General features: G+C 37.1%; 1 protein-coding gene across 1 annotated transcript in view; it reads left to right on the top strand.

Moving 5' to 3' along the window:
• Positions 1-2803: 2803 nt before the first annotated feature.
• Positions 2804-21390, top strand: part of angpt1 (angiopoietin 1) — a 48273-nt gene continuing 29686 nt past the window's right edge. The window contains exon 1 of the mRNA XM_043218115.1: positions 2804-3590. Within this exon, the coding sequence (XP_043074050.1) occupies positions 3237-3590 (354 nt within the window). The 5' untranslated portion in view covers positions 2804-3236. The remainder of the gene's footprint in view (positions 3591-21390) is intronic.

Raw genomic sequence — 21390 nt, 5'->3', positions numbered from 1 at the left:
AATCCAATTCGTTTTCCCAGTGCTTCCACTTAAAGCCACTTGTCTTTCTTTGAACTTCATTGGATTTCTGAAGGAAGATGGCTGCATAGTCACCACAAAACATTTCAAATTTGCACAAGCCATTGAAATGCCACTTTCAATTGGATATGTTGAGCTGGCCGGGCTTGATATGCTATCAAATGAGATGTCGAGAGCCTTTAGTGTGACAAATTTGAATGAGGCTGTTTTCCCCCTTGGGGAACCGATGAACTGAGAGGCCTCGGTTATGGATGGGATGAACTGGTCCATTGAAGACGGAAGAATGTGGCTGTGTGACATATTAGTGCTTGGTAATTATCCATTGAAATGGATGAATAAGTCCGCTGGCAGTGGTTCAGCTCCGTCATCGACAGAAAAAGCCCCCTGTGAGTAAATGTTTTGCCAGACGCTAGCCGCAGGAGAATAATTGAGACAATGAAGAGCTCATCACGTTCAAATTGCCATTGTTATCTTAGGCGTTTTTTTGTACCGGCTTCTTTATGCCTTTGTTCTGGAGTCGTCTGCAAGCTACAGATTATTTTGTAAAACTGCTACAGTTGCACTTTTACCACATTAAGTACTCATTTGTTTTCTTGAAAATGGATGACCTTTACCATTTTAAACACTTTTGAGCAAAAAAAAAAAAAAAAAAAAGCCAATATTATATAAACAGCACTTTTGTCATAAGTATGATGGCACTTTCTGGTCTGTGATGAATAATTTGGGAGTCTAGGCAGTTAAAACCGGGAGCATGAATAAGATGTTTGTTTTCTCGCAGCATGTTCTATGTTTACATTCCAGCGAAGACTTTGGTGTGTAAATTATACAAATCAATTATGACGTGTAAATATCCACGGTTTGTGCATTTCCCTGAAAACTTGAGTGAACGCCAAATCACATAGTGTTCATCATGTAGCTCTTTGAAGTTCTGACCTACTACACTGTAAACATAATGTAGTGGCTCTGATTCAGTGGGAAACTAAACCTTCCGTTGCTTGTCTTCTAAATCAGTGGTTTTCGATTGGCTTTGTTTCAGGATTTTAAATTAGACATCAAGAGGTGACTAAAATGTTCTTGCACAGTCTAACATTGAGTATACTGATATTGACATCAATGGCAAAGACCAAACTGTATGCACATATTATAAGAAATATTACAGGTAAGCATTTTCCTATTTCTAGGTTGCTTCTACCTAATAAAAATACATTTATACCAAGATATTTCTGAAGTCAACTTTCATTTTGCATTGTTTTTCCTCTCTGTCCATGACAGTCATTTAAAATTTTTCCCCTTGCGTTCTGTGTTAAAAAAAACTCCTACCAGAGAAAAATGTTTCTAAATTTACTATGCTTATTTTGTTTTTTTCGGTTATCATTCTAGTCCGAAATTCACATATTGTGCTACTTATATGGTGTTGAGACAGACGCCTATATTTTAGATATGGGGGTGTGGCGTCAGATTTCAGAGAAATGTTTACTCATGCTTTAAAAGTTAAGACTGGTCAGGGTTATTCTGGGCTCTTTATCTTGGGGTGTCTACATCCAATTTAGAAACCGCGAGGAGGAGGGCTGTTATGAGGATTACTGCACTGACTCATTGTCTCGTAGTCAGTGTACTAAGAACCGTTCAGTCTTTATCTGCCAGCTAGGTTGCCATAGTAGGGGGTGAGAAAAAAGCTTGGGGCTTTAATTGGAACTTGACCTTCGACCTCCTGTCTCCAAACACAGTTTTCTGCCAACTGTTGGGTTTCGCTTTGAGACCAGCTCTTTGTTTTTGTCTCACAATAGTTAGTTGGGTTCTGGGAGGAGAACGCTGGTCCAAGATCAGTGTAAATAGGAGGCATTTTCCAACATAGTGCTGTCTCCTCTTATGATGCAGCTCCTCCATCAGGCCAGTGCTGGATTTCAGTTTTTGTTTTTATGAAAACAAGAGGGGGATGCTGTGAATTGCAGGCTTGTGTTTTTGATGGGAGCAGAGTTTCACAATGTCACATTCCATGTGTTGTTTCACACATTTTTGAGAAAGCTGAAAAAGCTGTTACTAATATTCTTCTTTGGTGACTGGACTTTTAAACTTTTCATTTTTTGTAGTTTTAAAGAGACAGATCCATCCATCCATCCATCCATCCATCCATCCATCCTATCCAAGCATGAAAACCTGACTAATAAACACAATGTAAGTTTTACAAAATGTTCATGCTGCTTTTTCCATACAATAAAATTGGATGATGTCATGGTTTAAAAAAATACATCATAAATCACGAGAACAAGCAATGCATGAGACCTGTGCACTGTATTCCAAATCTTCTGAAGCCATATATTAGTTTTAAATTTACACAGTTTTTTATTTTACACATTTATGTGAAAAGCAAGTGTTTTATTTTCTGAAAAACAGCAACGGTCATGTATAAGACAGTGCAGCCTGGACTCTTCTTGTGTTCCCCAGCTTGAGGAATGATAAGTATGGACAAAAATGAGAATAAGTAAATGCTTTTATGCAAACAAATGTACAGTATATAGTTAGCATTCATCAGGTGGGTGTGTAGATTGAATGTATGAGTGTATGTTACTGAATGTTCAGTTTACTGAAGGCAGGGCTACTACACAAACACAGGGTCAGAAAGCTTGTAAAATGATCCTTAAGCACTGAGAACATCCTCTTTGCTGGGGTCCCGCTACGCTTCACTTTCCTTTTCACTCTCTCTCTCTCTCACACGCACACACACACACACACACGTACGCACACGCATTCCTCTCCAGTCACTGCGAGGGGCAGGCTCAGAGCATGCTAGAAGCCCAGAGCAAAGTCATTCAGTCGCACGGTCACACACAGAGGAAACATAGAGAGAGAGAGAGAGAGAGAGAGAGAGAGAGCGCCAGGGGAGGTCTGACAACACTCCAGACTACATCTTCATGGACACTATCTTGCTTTCTTCATAACTGCACAGCTGCAATTCACATGCAACAGTTTCTCAAGGCTTCAGTTTTTCCCCAGAAGACTAACTTGATGTAAAGTCAGGAAGTGTCTGGTGAGCCGGTGACAGGATCAATAATGACCTCCAGGCAGCGGTCCAGTCTGGACGTGATCACCACGTGCCCCAGGCCATCCGTACATCTCTGCTCATACTGATTCCACCTGACTGTGGACTGAAGGAAACCGAGGGCACCCTCAAACGAACTTTGATATTTGCAACCTCACCCTCCCCTCCAGCTCCTGCCATGTGGTGGGTTTGGTTCGTGTGCCGCTGCTTGTCCCTGGCAGCGCTGCTGGTGGTAGCAGACTGTGGAGGGGCTGAGCAAAGAAGAGGAGCAGAAGAAGGACTCAGAAGCTCCACGGCGAAAGCGAACATCAGCAGCGGTCGGAAATATCATCGGATCCAACAAGGACAGTGTAGCTACACTTTTATCCTTCCGGAGAGTGATGGAGGAGCTTGTCGAGACTTTAAAGCGGGCACGGCATACAATGCCAACGCACTTCAGCGGGACTCACCTCAACCTGAAGCAGAATTCTCCAACCAGAAGATCCAGCAGCTGGAACACGTCATGGAGAATTATACGCAGTGGTTACAAAAGGTGAGTACTATTAAGTTGCGCAATGGATGATCGCACAATTATCGCAATTTCAGTATACTCAATTACGTAGTAGTTGTAGTTTGCGTAAGCTGAGAAGAGAGAATGAACAGCTGTTCTACAGTAGAGCGGTGGAGAGGAAAGATAAAAGTGCTTTAAAATATGAAATGCAAAGTTTTGTGTGTGAAAACTAAAGATATGCTTGTCAGAAGTGTTTACGAGTCTAAAGCCGACATGGATCAGAACTGTTCTTGACGCTAAGCACTTCAACTGTTCAGTTGTCATCAAAAACTGTTTAGACAACAGTGAAACATCTCAGATGTTTTTTCTGCGTTCTTGGCTGATGTTCAGATGCCAGATTGCAAGGACGTGTTTTATGGTCACTGCAACTACGAGTTTTGCAACAAGGCAAAGTACGAGCTTTACAATAACAGACCTGTCTTATTAAAAGCATTAGGTTGGCCACTTTAGCTGTCAAAAACGTGATTTACATCAACAGAAATCTCTGTTCAGCCGCTGTCTGCTCGCACCGCACGACGTAACCGCCTGGCAGGGGTGTCTCGCTCGAGCAACGTCTGGCTGATTTTGCAGATGTTCAGGTGGACTCCACACGTTGTGCTGATGGCGGGTTGTCAGTCACCCAGATGGTAGTCGGGGCGCGCTGTCTCTTTAATGACAGGAAGTCAGGCAGACCCCCGGGAGTGCTTGAAGGAAGAGCGAGAAGGATCTATCCTTCTATTATGGGCTAAGCTTTAACTGTCCTGGCAGATATCAGCACGGCTCTCTAATGGTTTCTAAAAGCATCAGCTTGTTCCTCCTCCCTGTACATTCTGCCTTGTATGTTTGAGAGTTTGTTATTTTTCATAAACAAAGTTGAGCAAAGTTGACAGGAAATAAATTCATGCAGCAGACAAAAAAATATTTGACATAAAATATTTATTTTATTGGACTAAAAAATATTTACTAAATTTCCAAAAATCTGAGAACAACCGAAAAATAACTATTTTATTATATGTAATATATTTTAAATGATTAAACAAGAAATGGAAGCATTTTTCATTAGTGATCTCAGACATTTGGGCTTCACTGTATATGGATATTTATTATAAAGCATAGTGTAATTTGTTTAAGTAGGTGCATGCATTTGTGTAGCAATTTTATTTGCTCCTATATAAAAGAAAAGTGCTTTATAATTTAAATTACTACATAATTCATTTTGTATTTCACTGTAATTATTATAGTTCAGTTATAATAGTTGGACAATACTGGTCAGTCACCAAGCAGTTAATGATAATTGCTTCTCAAACAGAAACACCTACAGAAACAACCAAAGGGGTTCTTGGCGTGGATAACTCATCTAGCATTGACTTTATCACTTTCATTAGACAAACAAACCATATTTATCTAAAACACACTCTTATTTATCAGTATTGTGATCTTGGTGAATAGTCTGAGATTAATTATTTGAATCTATATGTTTATTTTCACAAAACATAACACATATGATAGATTGCATGAAGAGTTTGAAATTAATTTTCCTTAACAATGTCATTTAGATTTCATAAACTCAAGTTTCCCTTTCTTTCTTTTTTTCTCAAATATAATACACTGAATGGAAATCGCTTGGTTCCGTAGTGTAACCTGCTTCATGCTCAGTTCATTTTTGTTGAATAGACGTGTTATGTAATCATGGAATGGGTGGCCCCTGTCCGATTTTTAAGAACAATCTAACATGATGCTTTTTAGTAAAAGTCATGGCTCCAACATGAACATCATTCTAATTGATCTAAAGGCTTCCTTCCAAACGGTCAAATCCCACATGCTTTTCTCAGCATTTCCATTCTCGTCTTCATTTTGCAACGCCGCCCAACTTAATTACACTGATGGATATAAAACAGCTACAGATTAGTATTCGCAGACACTTATAAGATCCTTTTTTAAAGAGAAAACGAAATCTAGCTTGGCTCCATTTTAGACCTAGTCGGCTGAAATAATATTATGGTGCAATGGTTAACAACAAAAGAATGAAAGAAAGAAAAATAAAAGCCTTTTATGCACGCTATCAGAAAACATACTACGTTTCAGTATGACAGAGTTCATAAAAAAAGCAATTTGGCAGTTGATGCAGTCTGAATTCTACACCAGCGAGTAAGTGGCTTATCATAAAATATAGTGAAAGGAGTATAAGCACATCTGCTAGCATTAGTAATGTCACTTTTCCTCCTCACTGAGACTTGAAGCAGGAAAAAACATACCTTGCTTCGTTTAGAGGATGTTAATAGGTCTTGACAGAGAAAGGTTGTCTCGTTCAGTAGCTTTACTTAAGGTATTAAGTCATATTTTTTGTATTTGAAATGTAACAGGACAGATAGCACAAGAAAGCTTGTTTTAGTAGAATGAGGCACAGGCCTAATTCGGGCTAATTGTGTTTAAGGCACATGAGGATGCAGTTAACATATTTCATTGGACAGAAGATGAAGTGTCCTGCACTGGTCTATCTGTCTTAATCAAGTGAGCCGTGACTGTGGAGTAATTCTTAATACCACTCAAGCCGTAGGCTGATGAAAGACTCCAGATAGTGACTGGTCTGTTGTTGGAGGTGCGGAGGGGTCTGTGTGGGGTCGACATACGTTCACTGTGGAATTCTGCTGTGCCGGGGGAAGAGCGTATCCCGATAACATTCTTGTCCAGTCAAAGGTGGCTTCTGTTTGTCCAAGGATTATCCCAGAAGCAGGAATGGTCCAAAGAGGGAGACTTTTGTGGATTGACTGTGATCTTTTATCATTTGTTACAGGAAACGGACCACTTGAGGATGTAGCTAGCTATCCTCTGCTAATCTCAAATGCTTAAACTATCAGCTGTTTAATGAAGGGATGCTTTTAAACATGAGATTAGGGCAAAGAAAGGTATTGTCCAGGTTCTTGGATAGCTAATCACAAGTTGATAATTCATCTTTTACTCAACTTCATGTCGACTTTTTCTGTGGAACACAATGTCCTGACTGTTTGTTTTCATATAATAAAAGTGAAATAGATCCATTAGTACTTCATATTCAGCAAAGATGCATTTGATTTCTAAACAGCAAGACATTTATAATGTTGCACAAATAATGCTGTTCTTTTGAAAATTTTCTGTTAATCCAAAAATCTTAAAAATATGTATCACAGGCTTCACAAAAATATCAACCAACATAACTGCTTTCAACATGCAAATTTTTCTTAATCATTAAATCAGCATATTACAATAATTTCTGAAGGATCACGTGACACCGAAGACTGAAGCAATTGCTGCTAAAAATTAAGTTTGTCCATCTCAGGAATAAATGATAAATTTGTATTATAATGTTTTTGTGTACAACACAAAACAACAGCAACAAAATATTGGTTAACTATTCCTTTAAGAATAAACATTTCATAAACTTCCTATTTAAGACTGTCTTAAAGTCTGATCGTCTCTAAAGCCGATGGAATTCAATCTGTCAGTAGAGCCTGAGGTCCATTTTGGACAAAGCTCAAGCTTCTGCCGTGTCACATGTGGGAGCCGTCAGGGGACTGGAAGTGATAGATCTTCACACTCGGTGTTCAAAGAAAACTTTTTCCGAGCTCATGTTTCTTAGGATAGTGCATCTTGCCAAGTAGCACTTTAGATTTAAAAGCACACATTCGAACCCTGGCCCTGTGAAATTCCCATTGTTCTGCTCGACCCTCAGTTTGGATATTGGCGACTGGAGTAAAACGGAAAGGTTAATCCCAGCGCTCAAGAGGGTTTCCTTCACTGAGGGTATTCATGAAGACTGTGGACCCTCACTCGGCCACACAGCATGTCTAAAAAGCCAAAGCAGGACTGAGCTATTTTAGGGGTGACTTCCTTTGTATCAGAGTTTATTTTGCTGATAGAAGCAGCCAAAAGCAACAAGCTGGGTAAAGCGGAGTAAACGTTCACTTAACCGAATAAAAAGCTCTTCCTTCCTGTTTCATAGCTTTTACACGCACCAGAACAGTGCCACGTTTATCTGAGCACCACAGAGAGATGTTACTACTCCAAATGTAATACCTGTGAGAAGTGAAAGCAAAACTGGGGCGAATAAATAAGAAAAACGATACACTGCTGATCATTTCTTAAAAATATTTTTTTTTTTTATTTCGAGATACTTTTGCTGCTTTTTTTTTTTTTTTTTTTTTTTTTTTTTTTAAGTATTTTTCCTTAACTGTATTTCATCTGGGTCATTAGGATAACTCAGCCATGTTTGTTTGATAAAGGGCAGAGAAAAGCCCCTGAAATGTATACCCTAAACCCAAATGAATTGGCCACTTAATGTCTTCCTAATTTTGTAAATGGACCCAACTCTCTACCGCCTCATTGTAGGGCCGCTCAATGTATTTATGAGGTCAAATTTCCATCTGTGACTTTAATAAATTGCCCTCTGGTGCACACTCACTTTAGGATTAATGTGAATTTAATTGTCATTTTATTTAAGTTAGGTGTTTTGGGCTTTTGGTTTTCCAAAAATGGCCTCAGGTTAAAAGTTAATGTATCCTGAAAAAAAAAGAGAATGTTTTGTTATATCTTTTGGCATTAGCATTGCCCTGGAGTATTTTCTTTGGAAAATGGTGTTACTGTTGGCATTAAAAAATATCCCTTTAATTTTTTATTAAAATATGGTGACTTTTGTTCAGATTGTTTAGGACAAGAAAAAGACATGGATATTTTTCTTTTGTTTTTTTCTTTTCCACTCTATATGCAAGCTACTTCTTTATTATTATTATTATTATTATTATTATTATTATTATTGTGATTAACACATGTTTTTCTTTTTTTCTTCTTTTTAGTAATTAACAATTTTGAAACAGTGCAGGCATGCCATTAATTTTGGAGGATGTCAGATGTTTTTACATGTTCCTTTTTCAGTCAGGTTTTTGCTTTGGCTCCTCAGCTAGTTTAGAAACATTAGAATTTACAGTTTGAATAATTCAGAAGTGTAAATAATATGTCTGTGATCCCCAAAAGTGATTTTTTAGCTTGACTATATATATACTTATACAAGGTATATCTATATATTTCCATTTCTTTTCTCTAGAAAAACTCAAAAAGAAGAAGGAGGTCTCGGTAGGATGGGATTTCCTGCTTGACCCATTATGTACTACTTCTGAGTGGGGTCCCATCGCAGCTGTCCTAAAGATGTTGCTTTAGGTCTTTATTGGTCCCAGTTAGCCCACGGTCTCAAAACCAATATTTCAGCTTATCTAGAGTTTAAATACATCAGCTTTTCCATGAAATCAATTCAAAACATCAGATCAGTGGATGAAAGAGGGCTATGGATGACTCTTGGGCCAAACTGCTAAATTGTTGAACAAAGAGAGGCAGATAAGTAATGAGCAATAATGTAACCCTCCCTATGGGAAAAGGAAAGAGGACTGAGTCAGGAAAGAACAGGAAATCAAAAATGTGTGTGTGTAATTGTGTGGGACTGATTTGGATGAGTTACATTTTCTCTTATCATTTTCACGTTATGGTTTTTGTAACACTTGTGCTGTATCTGAGCCACAGGTCTTGCTTCTTGCTAGACTCATCCCTGCCAGAACTCAGGGAGTAGTTTGTTTTATCAGTTTTCTTATCTTTCCTTTTCCTTTTTTTGCATGCACAATATGGTAAAAGCGCATATAAAGTTAACTGACGCCAATCTTAAATTATGATCTCCATTAAGAAGATAAATTGGTCTGTAAGATTAACCTATGTTTTCAACTATGTTTTATGTCTATAACTGTCACAGCTTACAAGTGATGATGCAAGATTGCAGAAAACTTGCTTTAAAACTTTTGGGGGCTTTAAATGGATAGTGCACTCAAACATGAAATTCTGTCAGATTTGCCTATTTTAAAAATCTATGTGAAGGAATTGAATTAGTAATTCTTTTGCATGCAGTTATGGGAACATACTTTAAAGCTTAAAAAGAAATGTTTCAAATGATTCATAGGATTTGTTTGCTGTGTTCCAAGATTTCTGATGTCATATGGAAGCATTGTGTGAGGAAAAAGACTGTATTTTAAGCTATAATTTGCCAATAAACCTGCCATATTAGTTCCAGTGAGCTGATAACCACTATAACTGAATCATTTATTTATTGAACTTAAAATTAAAATTGAATGTCCAATTCATAAATGAAACATTCCAATCCATTTTGTGAACTGAAATTGATCTGACTCAAAGGATCCAAGAATCTATAGCAACTTCTATAATGAATGCATAAATGAGTGCTAATATCAGATGGCTTTAGGAGAACTGAAATCTAGAGCATAAATTCTATGTACCACTTTCATGATACTTCAATGGCGCATTTGAGTCCTTTTTGAAACTTGAAAGCTTCGCTCCCCATTCAATGCAAAAAGCAACCAGCAGAATTCTTTACATTTCTCTTTTTGTGTTCCACAGAAGCAAGAAAGTCATTCCGGTTTCTAACAACATGAAGGTGATTAACTGATAACAGAGTTTTCATCTTTGTTCGAACTAATCCTATAAAATATACCTTTGCAGAGTGGCAGCACGTTTGCAGCCGTTTTCCATTAAAGGAGACTTTGTCGTCATGTCCTGAGTTTCAATAACTCTTTTCTTAAGTTTTAACGGGGGCACGAGAAACAATCGCGTGCTTCATACCTCAGCGGCATGTGGTTGGATATTATGTCTGCTTTGTGGTTTAGCGGTTTTCGGCCACAATCGATGCGACACCCACAGCCCCTCACATCTCCCGCCCATGTGCCCCTCTGGGGTTCATCTGAACCCTGGCCAGCATCATGTTTGCCTTGTCTGGGCCCTCGTCCAGGCTTCTCACATTCCACCTCGTACCAGGGGTGTGGCTGTCAGGAAGGCCTGCGTATAATTGCTGAAGACGGCGATATAAGCCCCTCACCTCCTGCCTCACTCTCATCAATCTGAAAGCAACCTGAACCGGTGCTTAATAGTAGCGGGTCAAAGATCGTTCCACATTATACCATCATAGGTGGAAAACGGCAGCGGCTTAAATAAGTAGTAACTGTGTGTAATTTGCATTCAATTACCCTTGTGATGGAGACACTTTAAAGTATTAACTGCACAGGTAAGGTCTTGAATCAGTTCAGTATTTTAATCGCCTCTTGGGGCAAAAGGAATATTAGTAGCGATTTCAAAGTGGAATTGCAAAGGTTTCCAAACTGGTTTGCTGCAGCAAGCATCTCTACCATTTCATGAGGTCTATAATTCAGCCAACCTGGGCTCTGTTGTAAATATGCCCTACACCAACTCTAACCCTAAACCTACCCAATAGTGTTGACAAATGCAAAAATGAAATGAAATAGCATTTGTTGATGGAACCGTGCTATTTCAAACACCTTTTATTGATTGCTTTATTAATCAAAACTTTTTTTGGAAGCTGCAGGGACATACACCAAAAAGTGCACCAAGGTACGTCAAAGCCGTGAGACCATTCAGCATAATATAAAGCTAAAAGTGCAGAGCAGATAAAAGTATATTAAAAGCATAGATGTCAACCATCAGGCGTTGGAAGGAAGCCACATCTTGTTCTGCACTCCTATTAAAATGTTGAGAGAATTCATGAGGAGACTGAGAGCATTACCGAGTGAAGAGTGTGTGTGAATGGATCTCTGGATTGTGTCTATAAGACCAATCTTCTGCTTGTCAGTGTTCATGCAATACATACAACATGCACAGAGCCACACTAATAGCCGCATGCAGGCTTGCGTGGATAGACCTGGTTTAATCGTTTTCTCTTATACAAGTTATTTATGGTCTTGCCTACCAATGCAAAAGTCTTTCTTCTACTCCCTCACACTTTCCTCCCGTCACTCTATTTTTGTATTCCTTTTTTCTCCCCTCTTCCCTCCCTGTGCTCGGCCACAAAATAACTTGCACAGACACAAAAGGGGCCTTTAAATTATACAGTGTTGAATAGTCTGACAACACAATGCCACAAGTGAGGCAGCAAGTCCCCATCTGCGCCGGCCTGCCCATTTAGAGATCAGAAGGGATGTTGGAGCCTGTCAGCTCTGGACTGATTTCTGTCTTTCTATGTATGCAGTGTTTATGCATGCACAATTTTATGCACTTTTACAGAGAAAAATACTAAATCATCAGACCACTGCATTGGAAAAATACTGATGCCTTGAGACACCAAAAAAAAATTGTAAGGGAAAAGAAGCATGTTTTATATGCATCATTGTTTTGATGTTCCCTTTTTATTGTGTTTTTTATTTTTTCTCCATGTGTTTTTTTTAGCTTGAAAAATTTGTAATTGTAGTACAAATGATAACATAATATATGATTACACTTTAAAGTGTCCTTGTTACAGTGTAATAATACATTTGAGTGCTGAGTAAAATTAATCAACTACGTGTACGTGGTTACATGCATGTAATTATGCTTAATTTATTAGCTTCATTCATTCATTCATTCATTGTTGCTATTACTTTTTTCAGATATCCAATACTGCATGCTTTTATTTTGGTTTATTTGATCTTATCTTATTTTACAGTCATCAGAATTCTGCTTGATGCCTTAAATAAATTCCAGCATGTGGTGTGATTTTACTTAGATATGCCTCAGATATACTCAAATAACTCGAACAGCAGGGGACTGTCTGCTTGTAATTCCAAACATGACCAAGCTAATCACAAAAAAACAAGTTCACCATGTCTTCTTTCACATTTGCCCAAATACCCTGGCAGCCATATAAAATCTCATAGAGCTGCCAGTACATTGCCTTATTTTCTAAAAGCTGTATTTTCCTGGTTTGCCGTGTGATAAGTTGCAGTGAGCGCGTACATACAGCTTATTGTTATTACAGCAAACACATCTGTTACAGGTCAAATACATAATGCCAAGCTCAACAAGGCAGATAAAGTGCCAGTCATCCACATTGTACACAACACGGCTAGCTTGCTGTTTTGAGTTCTGTGCTAGCTGTCTGTGCAATTCCCCTCTGGGACGCTTCTACTGTGTGCTTTGGAGATGTCCTTTTTTTTTTTTTTTTTTTAAAGTACCAGGACAGACTCGCCATGGCAACAGTGATGCATGTCTCACCCTTGCCCACTGTTTGGAATAAGGCAATCAGTGCCCCATGGCCAAGTTTTGATGTGAGAAACTGTTGTTCTGGCCGAGGAGTGTCCAGACTATGCGCAAATGGGCCATGCAGGATTTGAGTTTGCAGTTGTAATTCCATCATATAGTTAAATGGCATTGCTGTAACTGAGGTTGACATAATATTGTCCTGAAAGCCTCCCGGATTGTTTATGAAGTCTTTATCAAATGCGCCACATTCTGATTTTCATATAGGCATGGATATCCTTGAAAGGAAATGGTTCTTTGGGAAGGTTCTCCTCAAAATAGATTCTGGAATAGACACCTCTCTCCAAACATTTTTAAGATAATGTTTCTTAATGTCCCTGAGTGATTTCGTACTGGGTAGAGCGTTTCCAAGGGGATTACCAGGCCATTGAAAGTCACATTCCTCCTGTGATCCATCATGGCAAAGAAGTTCCCATGATCAGTTCTCATTTTTGGAAATCTGAGGTCTGCTCTAGGGCTGGTATAGGGCAAATCACGGGTTTCCAGTACGTTTTGTTTGTTGTTTCCTTCAATTTTTTTTTCTTTTTTTTTTTTTTTTCGAGGGTCGGGTAAATGCTGACTTTTCCTCTCCCATATGTCCAGATACACATAATTAATCAGGGTAATTCAAGGAAATCACAGTAATTTGAAAAACCAACTTGGGCAAAAGAGATATGAGTGGGGTCTTGTAATTTGAGCATTTAAGCAAATATACAGTCATACACAATCTCATTTGGAAAATATTTCTCCACTGTCAACGTGATTTCACATGAGAAATGCAGAATGAACATAAATCTATATGGTGTTCCCTTTACAGTATGTGTAGTTGCAAACTGATAGGGAGGACTTTTTTCCTGGAAAGTTGTTGCAGGGTTATCAGGGCCTTTGAGGGTGTTTCTTTAACTATGGGGACTTTTGACTATTGACTAAAACATTGTTCACTAGTTTATTTAAATTGTCTACAAACAATATAAAAAATTATTTTAACTTATTATAACATTAACATTAACTTATGGTACATGAGATTTCACCTTTTTAAAGGTTGTTTAATATAATTTAAGTTTATTTATGTTTAAACATGCAGAATTTTCGTAATGAAGTCTGGGACAAGGGAAACAAAATATAAAGACAATATATTTTTGAAAAATAGGGGAAAAAGGTCTTTATACCTATATTTAAAATATAAAATAATATCAGGCCCATTTACATAAAAGTGCCAAGTCTTTGATGAAACACCTTTGTTTTGTATTTGTGCAGCATTTACAGTATATTGGGCCTGTATGTATGCTTGTGTGATTAATCACTTTATAAAAACTCAATAAGACTTCTACAACTTGTCTAGACAGACACTTAAAATCCATTTACAGTTTATTGATAATAATAACAAGCACATGTCCTCTTCACGCTACCAAAACCAAAAAAGACAAAAGCAAACATTTCTCTTGGAAGCTTTCTTCTCATCTCTCACTGAGTCAAAGCAAACAGCCTTTCCATCTTCTTTCTGTCCCACACGTAACTTCATGTTTCTGAGACAGGATATCGAAAATTAATTCCTTTTTGCTTTCGTTAACCTCCAGTGCGTTCTGTGCTTTATTGGGTTTGGTGCACCACATCAGCGCTCTCATCTGATGGGCTCTTATTCTCCGTTTGTGGTATTTATAGTACAGAACGTATCAATTACAATGGCCTTTGGTGTCTGGACAGATGAAAATGAATGAGTTGAAAGAACACAGGGCTCATGCTTTCCAAAAGGTGATCAATGATTAAGATATTATGGATTTATGAGTTGCTTCAGTGTTTAAAGTTGAGTCTATGTGCAAGTAGGAGATTTATCCTCCCTACAAAACTTTAGCTGGCAATGACTTTGTGCCGATAGAGTTACCAACCCTCTTGGCATGATTGTTTGTTCATGCTGTGTTTTAGTAAGCAAAGTAATCTTGAATATATCAATCCATTTTAATGCATTAGCACTGGATGAACTCATCTTCTGTGATCACTGCTAATATTGTGAAACATTTGTGGGTTTTTTAGGTTATACACTGAACACATATTTATTAGCTTTTTGTGCCTGTGTATTAATAATCTACGAAAACGTAATAATAATATATATGAACAATTTACGTGTATGTGTCTGTGTGTATACACAAGATAGGAAAAGCATTAAGAAAGAGACACACAGTCATATTTTCCAAAACCTTATTTTGTTTCCGTAAAGTCTGATTTGTATTTTTTTTTTTCAGTTCTTTTTATTTTTATTTTAAGTCATATGTTTAGATTGTGATGGCTGCTCTGACCTGTGTTGATTTTGTTTTGATATTGTGTTTCTGTGCATCCATTTGGCGCATTTACTTCTTGTTGGATTTAGCATAATTTTTTTTGCAATTCAATACCCCCTGCAGACTTAATATGACCTGTCCATTGTTTTAAAACAACCATATTATGTTTTAGATTTCTATCTAAAGTTTCAAACCACATCTGACACAGAAATTAGTAGCCTATTACGTAACAATCAAAAGTTTCCATAATCACACATTAAAATGAGAGCCTTTTTATTGGAATTGAAATATCAAGCATGGCTGGAGCTCTGCAACGCAGGACCTAAATATACCCAAAATATCTCAGAGATTTGTTATAGAAAACAACTCCAGCTGGGAATATGCCAGTTCTCAAAATGTTATGTTTTACTGCCGCTGACAAACTGAAATTACAACATGGCTGACTGTGCCATGGCACCCTGGCACTGCTTTAAATTGTTTTGGGAGATGGTTGGTTTAGATTTACATTGCATATATAAACTGTGGCCTTCGAAGTATGCAGATAAATATAATTTAGTGAAATGATTACCGTCGAATATAGATCCATTCACCATCTGTGACAAATTGATTGGTTTGTTCGAATTGGTTGATGGTGGTCCCATTTTCCAATGATGAATCGAGCGTAGAATCATTCCCTAGCAATTCAATCTGTCTATATCAGAGGGTGATGCTGTTGCAAACTCGTATGACTTTCTTTTTTTGCATTACTCTGAATGAAAGTTTTAAAGAATGTTCAGACTCCTTTTCCGTGTACAGTGAATGTGATTTGAGACGGGCCTGACAGACTCGAAAAAGACAACAAATTATACAGGTGTTTCATGCAACTCGTGCACAATATTTCAAGTCTTTTTCTGTTCATTTGATATCTTTGTGTGAAAAACAGATGCAAATTCATCTCACTATTCACAAAAACATTCTGTGGTCCCCATTCACTTGTAAATGAACGCGAAAAATTTAAAGAGTTAGTAAGTTACGGAGAAGCTATATTTCTTTGTTCTTCTTTGTCTGCATTTTTATTTAAAATAAAAATAATTTTTCTGTAATATATTTTCATATGTAATTTATTTATATTGATATATACAGTGATTTTGTGAAAACATCTTGTTATTAATTATATTTAAAAACAGCATTATTTTATTAATAGAAAGTTTTTATCACTTTTTTAATACTTGTTAAATATTTACAGTTGGTGTCTTCTAACTCTTTGAGCTTTAGAAAATCATATTGAATTGCAAGGAGCAAGAATGTGGTTTTCACATTGCAAGAGAGAACAGGCTATATATTTCTCTCTGAATGTTTCACATGGTGTGCCTGAGTATATTTGTGTGTGCGGCAGAGAGAGAGAAAGAGAGAGAGTTCCTTGAAGGAGTGCTTGTGAATGTAAACTAGCCCTGGGGATTGAGGTTGTAAAGGTTAACTGTGTGCCCGGCTTTACAGCACAACATCTGTCTCGCACTCAGCTGCATTATATAACTGCTACACAAGATCATATAGACCGTTCCGCAAAACAAAACCTGTGTGGTTTGGTGAAGAAACAATCTTGCATGATGCGATGTCCACGAGCACAAACTGTCTATATAAATGGTCACTGAGCAAATTTTAGCTTTGCAATAACTTGGTCTTAAATAACAATCTGAGTAACCCTAATTACAGATACAGTAGTAATAGATGCTAATTTGCACAAGCAGCGATTACTCTTCCAAGTAGCCACAAGCGTCAGAGGGTCTTGCTGTACCACTCAGAACAAGACACAAGAGACAAACCAGGTTCAGCATAGGATTTTCCCTGTGAGACTTCACTTGATCAGGTTGAGCTTGTGATGCATCACGCTTCACCTAGCCATATCAGAGGACAGTGCTGTGTGTTTTGTTACATAGTTTTTTGTCGATATTGGATATTTAATAATGCATGGACATTTCCCCCATCATTATATCTGAAATAACTTTCTAATGTTCGTTTATACTGTACTGATTAATGTAAATTGACAGTATTTAGAGATAACGTATATACCACCATTTAAAAGTTGGGTGTCATTTACAGTTACACCCATTAAAATGCTTATTACTAGAATGTAAGATATTTATTAGTGCTAAATAAGCACATATTGACGACTTATTCTACGTGATCTTATTCTTCATCCCCTACCAAATAATTAAACTTAACTACCTTACTAACTATTATAAGCAGCAAATTAAGAATTTGAGGAAAAAAAGATAAGTTAACAAGAGTTATCTTTTCTAAAATGTTATTAAAAGTTGTTTTGATTTGAATTTTAAGTTGGTCACAAGTGGCATTATACATTTATATTACAAAATGAATTTGTCAAATAAATGCTGTAATTTCTCTTGTTAAAAGCATGCATTTCTTAAAATAGCATATTAAAATGATATCTGAAAGATCATGTGACACCAAAGACTGGAGTAATGATGATGAAAAATTAGTGTATGTTGCTTATTTATAGCCTTAACCCTCTGTGTGTAACCGAATGCTTTACAGGAAGATAAATGAATAACCTCATTTTAAAGAGAAATTAGTCTAAAAATGAATTGTCCTGAAAGATAGAGTATACAATTTATCAAGCATAGAACAATTCGTCCAGTTTAGTTTATAAATGTTTTATTGTAGTTGATTGTTTATTTAAGCAGATTGTTTAGCATTAACAGACTCATATAACAGTGCTTTGAACTCTCATAAATCAGCTTAAACCATGTTGGACAGAAACGGTCCTGATCGCGCCACTACGGCAGTAAGAGAGCCAGAGGTTGGCGTCACGGCACCAGCCGTAGTCGTTATCACTGACCTCAGTGTTCATCATGTGACCCGACCTGTAATTCACAGACCCCTAAACGTTTACAGTCCTGTGTCAACTAGCAGTTAGGGAGATATTCCTTTCTGTTCTGTGATTTTCTTCAGCAGCACAGAAGGGTGATTTAGTGTCTCTATAAGCAAGTCGGGTGTTATGGCTCTCTAAATGGGTAAAGGGCCTTTGTCACCTCCACAGCTTGAGTAATGTGTTTTTTTTTTTATTCTGGGAAGGAGTGTTTCCTTTTCCTGAAGGAACTAAATTGTGTGTGTATGTGTGTGTGTGTGTGTGTATATATATATATATATATATATATATATATATATATATATATATATATATATATATATATATATATATATATATATATTTTTTTTTTTCTAAGGATATTTGATGAGATAATAACAATTATTCAAAGCAAATGTAGTTTAACATGGCAACTGTATATAAAACTGTGTAACACAATTTATTTTTTTACCACTGAAACTACAAACTAAAATGAAATGAATTATTACTCAAGCGTTGCTTTTAAAAGCGTAAATTATTCTTAATATCATAATCTCAATGGGTAATGGGTTTTATTTTCCAATATTATTATGAAGTTGATGCAATATATTATCAAAAAAGTAAAACACATTTAATATTTGAATCATAATATTACACTGTAAAAAATTATTGTTATTGTAACAGTAAAAAACTGAAACTGACAATCCCAGAATTCCCTGCATTGCATTTCTTTTTTTTTTATTATCTGTAATGTTTCTTAGGGTTGTATGTTACATGTAATGTTGTTAAATTAATGTTTATTGCGTATTTCAGTTTAAAGAGTCTCACCATGATTGTGTTCAGTCCTTGTATGAATGACACTGAGCACCTTCTTTATATGTTCATATTCAAAAGCTGCTTGTGATGGGCTTAGGTTCGTCATCTCACTTTCTCACGAATACACGCATTTGGTGGCTATCGGTGTATTTCACAGGTTTCAGTGCTTTAATAGGGTGGTATATTAACATTATATCATTGAATGAAATTACGGTGTTTAATTGTAAATGTAACTTAAATATTTGCTGCAGTTTTGGAGAATGCGAAATGTTTTAAAAACAAAACTTGAAATAGAATATCAAAATTAAAATCTAACAGAATCTTGGCTTCAATGGGACATTCTGACCTCCTAAATTTGGGCCTCTTGAACATCACTCAGTAGAGCAGCCCGTTCACCTTCTCACATCAGTGCACTTTGCAAATAAACACAATCAATCTGCAAGTCAAGCGGTAAACTTTGCTGGCTTTAAACAGCATAGTGATATCGATATAGACGTGACTGCTCTCGGGTCAGATTTTTGAGCGCTGATATGGCTGACCTTGACTCATTTGGCATGACCCTTTGCTGGTGGGCAGCTGTGAGATGTAAGCCAATCCCCCAGGTGCAACGGGTTCGACGGGGCCCTACACTTGATCGCACTCTGTTCTATCAAACTCCTGCATGTGTGAATGTGCCTTTGAGACAAAGTGCAGGTGACATGTCTTATTCTGTCTCAGTGTTTTTCTTTCATTATTTATCTTCAGCCCAACAAAGTTTCACTTTCATCGTTTTATATGTCATTCCCAACGCTAGTATGCTTTTAAATGAGTCGAGCCCATCGAAAAACCTCGTAACTGATCTTGTTGTCTTTGGGTTGGCACGTTTATTTGTGAATGGAAGTGGGAAACGGCCATACAACGAATAAAGCCCCTTTACTGCTTCCTCTGATATTTTTACACAAAGTTTCTGTTTGTGTAATCTTGATTCCCCTTCCTTTGTTCTGTGCAGGACACCCTCTAGTTTAGAGCATGACACGAGCGAAATTCCCTCAGAAAGTCAAAGCAAAGGATCTCTAGGCTAATGTTTCTCCAGGCCACCAGAATAGCATCCACACCCTTCTGAAGGTGACTTAACTCACATTCAAAGTTTCAGCCAGCGTTGTTTCAGAGTTCAGACCTCAGTTGCCTCTTAAACTGGATTAGAGTCAAACACTTTTTCCATAGAGAGAGCTTAATGGAAGACACAGATCCAGATTGCGAAGTTTAATGTCATTTTAGAGACATAGTTCAAATGTCTCCGAAAAACTACTGATCGAATTGCAGCTAAAAACGAGTCTATTGCCTGCAGTGTTATAGGTCTTTTGTATTCCTTCCAATCAATTTCATTCATCTTCGGCTGTTTATTGTAAAGAGACACTTGTATCTGTATAACTTGCTTCACAATCAACTATTACGTGCTGAAGTTATCGGAACAACACCATTGGTTTTATAATCGCTGCCAAGAAGGAATATTAGTCTGCGATCCTAATTCTACATGACGGGTTGCTAGTGGCTAAAACACTAACAGGTTGAATTTTGTGTTTCTGTCTGTGTGTTCCCAGCTGTTTGGCATAAGGATGTCATTTTTTATGCTGGCAAGAGAAGAGATAGCTTTCCACACCCTTGGTTTCTCCTTTCTTGTTTTTCATATTCTAACATCTATATCACAATGACATCATATCTCAATCCCAACTTTTTTTTTTCCATCTCTGGATAGAGTCATAAGCTGGAGTGCTCCAAACTTTGAAATTATAGCCGATTTCTTGTATTCAACCACAACTTCCATTTTCTAAACAAACGTGCTTTGCTGTGCCAAGTGATTTGTTAGGCTTATGGTGCATGCTGAGATTGGCTCTCTGTTACTGAGCAACACTTCTTGATTTGAACTATATAGAAAATGAAGCAAACTTGATGGAACGACTAAAGCAGCAATAAATATGTTAAAACTGTTCATTGAAATGCCATCGAAACCCATAAAACCACAGCATGGTGACAATCAGGTCCTTGAACTGCAATTGAACAGGACAAGCGGTCTGACAATTCATGGAGTCCTGTTAAAATTTGGCTCCCTGTAGGTCTGTTCTGTTCAATGGATTCACTGGGGATCATTCATGATGTAATAAGTGGAGCAAAGCTGCCTGTTGGATTCGTGGAAAAAAAATGGAGTGGGCGACTCTGTTGTCACTGTTGATTTGCTGAAGTGTCTTGCAGCCAGATATTTTCCGTCACACATCAGGGTGTATAGATTTCACTTGGTGATGTGTCCTGATGTACATGCACCTCACAGCTTGCACAAGTTTGAGAGTGACGCATGCTGTACAGTTCTGCGTATGGGGTCAACTGTTATTAACATTTTATTCCGATAATAAGCTAATAATTGTACCATGTTGAGCGATAAAATGGGTATTATATTTTGGATGTTTATGTTTTATATTTGCTTTTTTTTTAGCGAATTTATAACGCTATTATAACGTTTTATTTATAACAGTGTTAAACACTAAATTAATCATTTAATTACATTGTTAAATGTAAATGTTTTTATAAGCATACACAATAACATTTAATAATTAACGCTAATGAGACAATCATATATTTAATAAATAATAAGCAATAATAAAACACTATCCTTATAAAAAATATATATATATTTTTTTTTGCTCTATTTGAATTTAAAGTTTGATATTATTCAAAGATCATACAGTCCTCAACAAAAGTGACATTAAAACACATTTTACACATTTTACATTAAAAT

This window comes from Puntigrus tetrazona, chromosome 19, assembly GCF_018831695.1.
Source record: "Puntigrus tetrazona isolate hp1 chromosome 19, ASM1883169v1, whole genome shotgun sequence".
Taxonomy (NCBI): domain Eukaryota; kingdom Metazoa; phylum Chordata; class Actinopteri; order Cypriniformes; family Cyprinidae; genus Puntigrus; species Puntigrus tetrazona.
The sequence above is the reverse complement of the archived record's forward strand: the minus strand, read 5'-3'. Positions and strand labels throughout refer to the sequence as shown.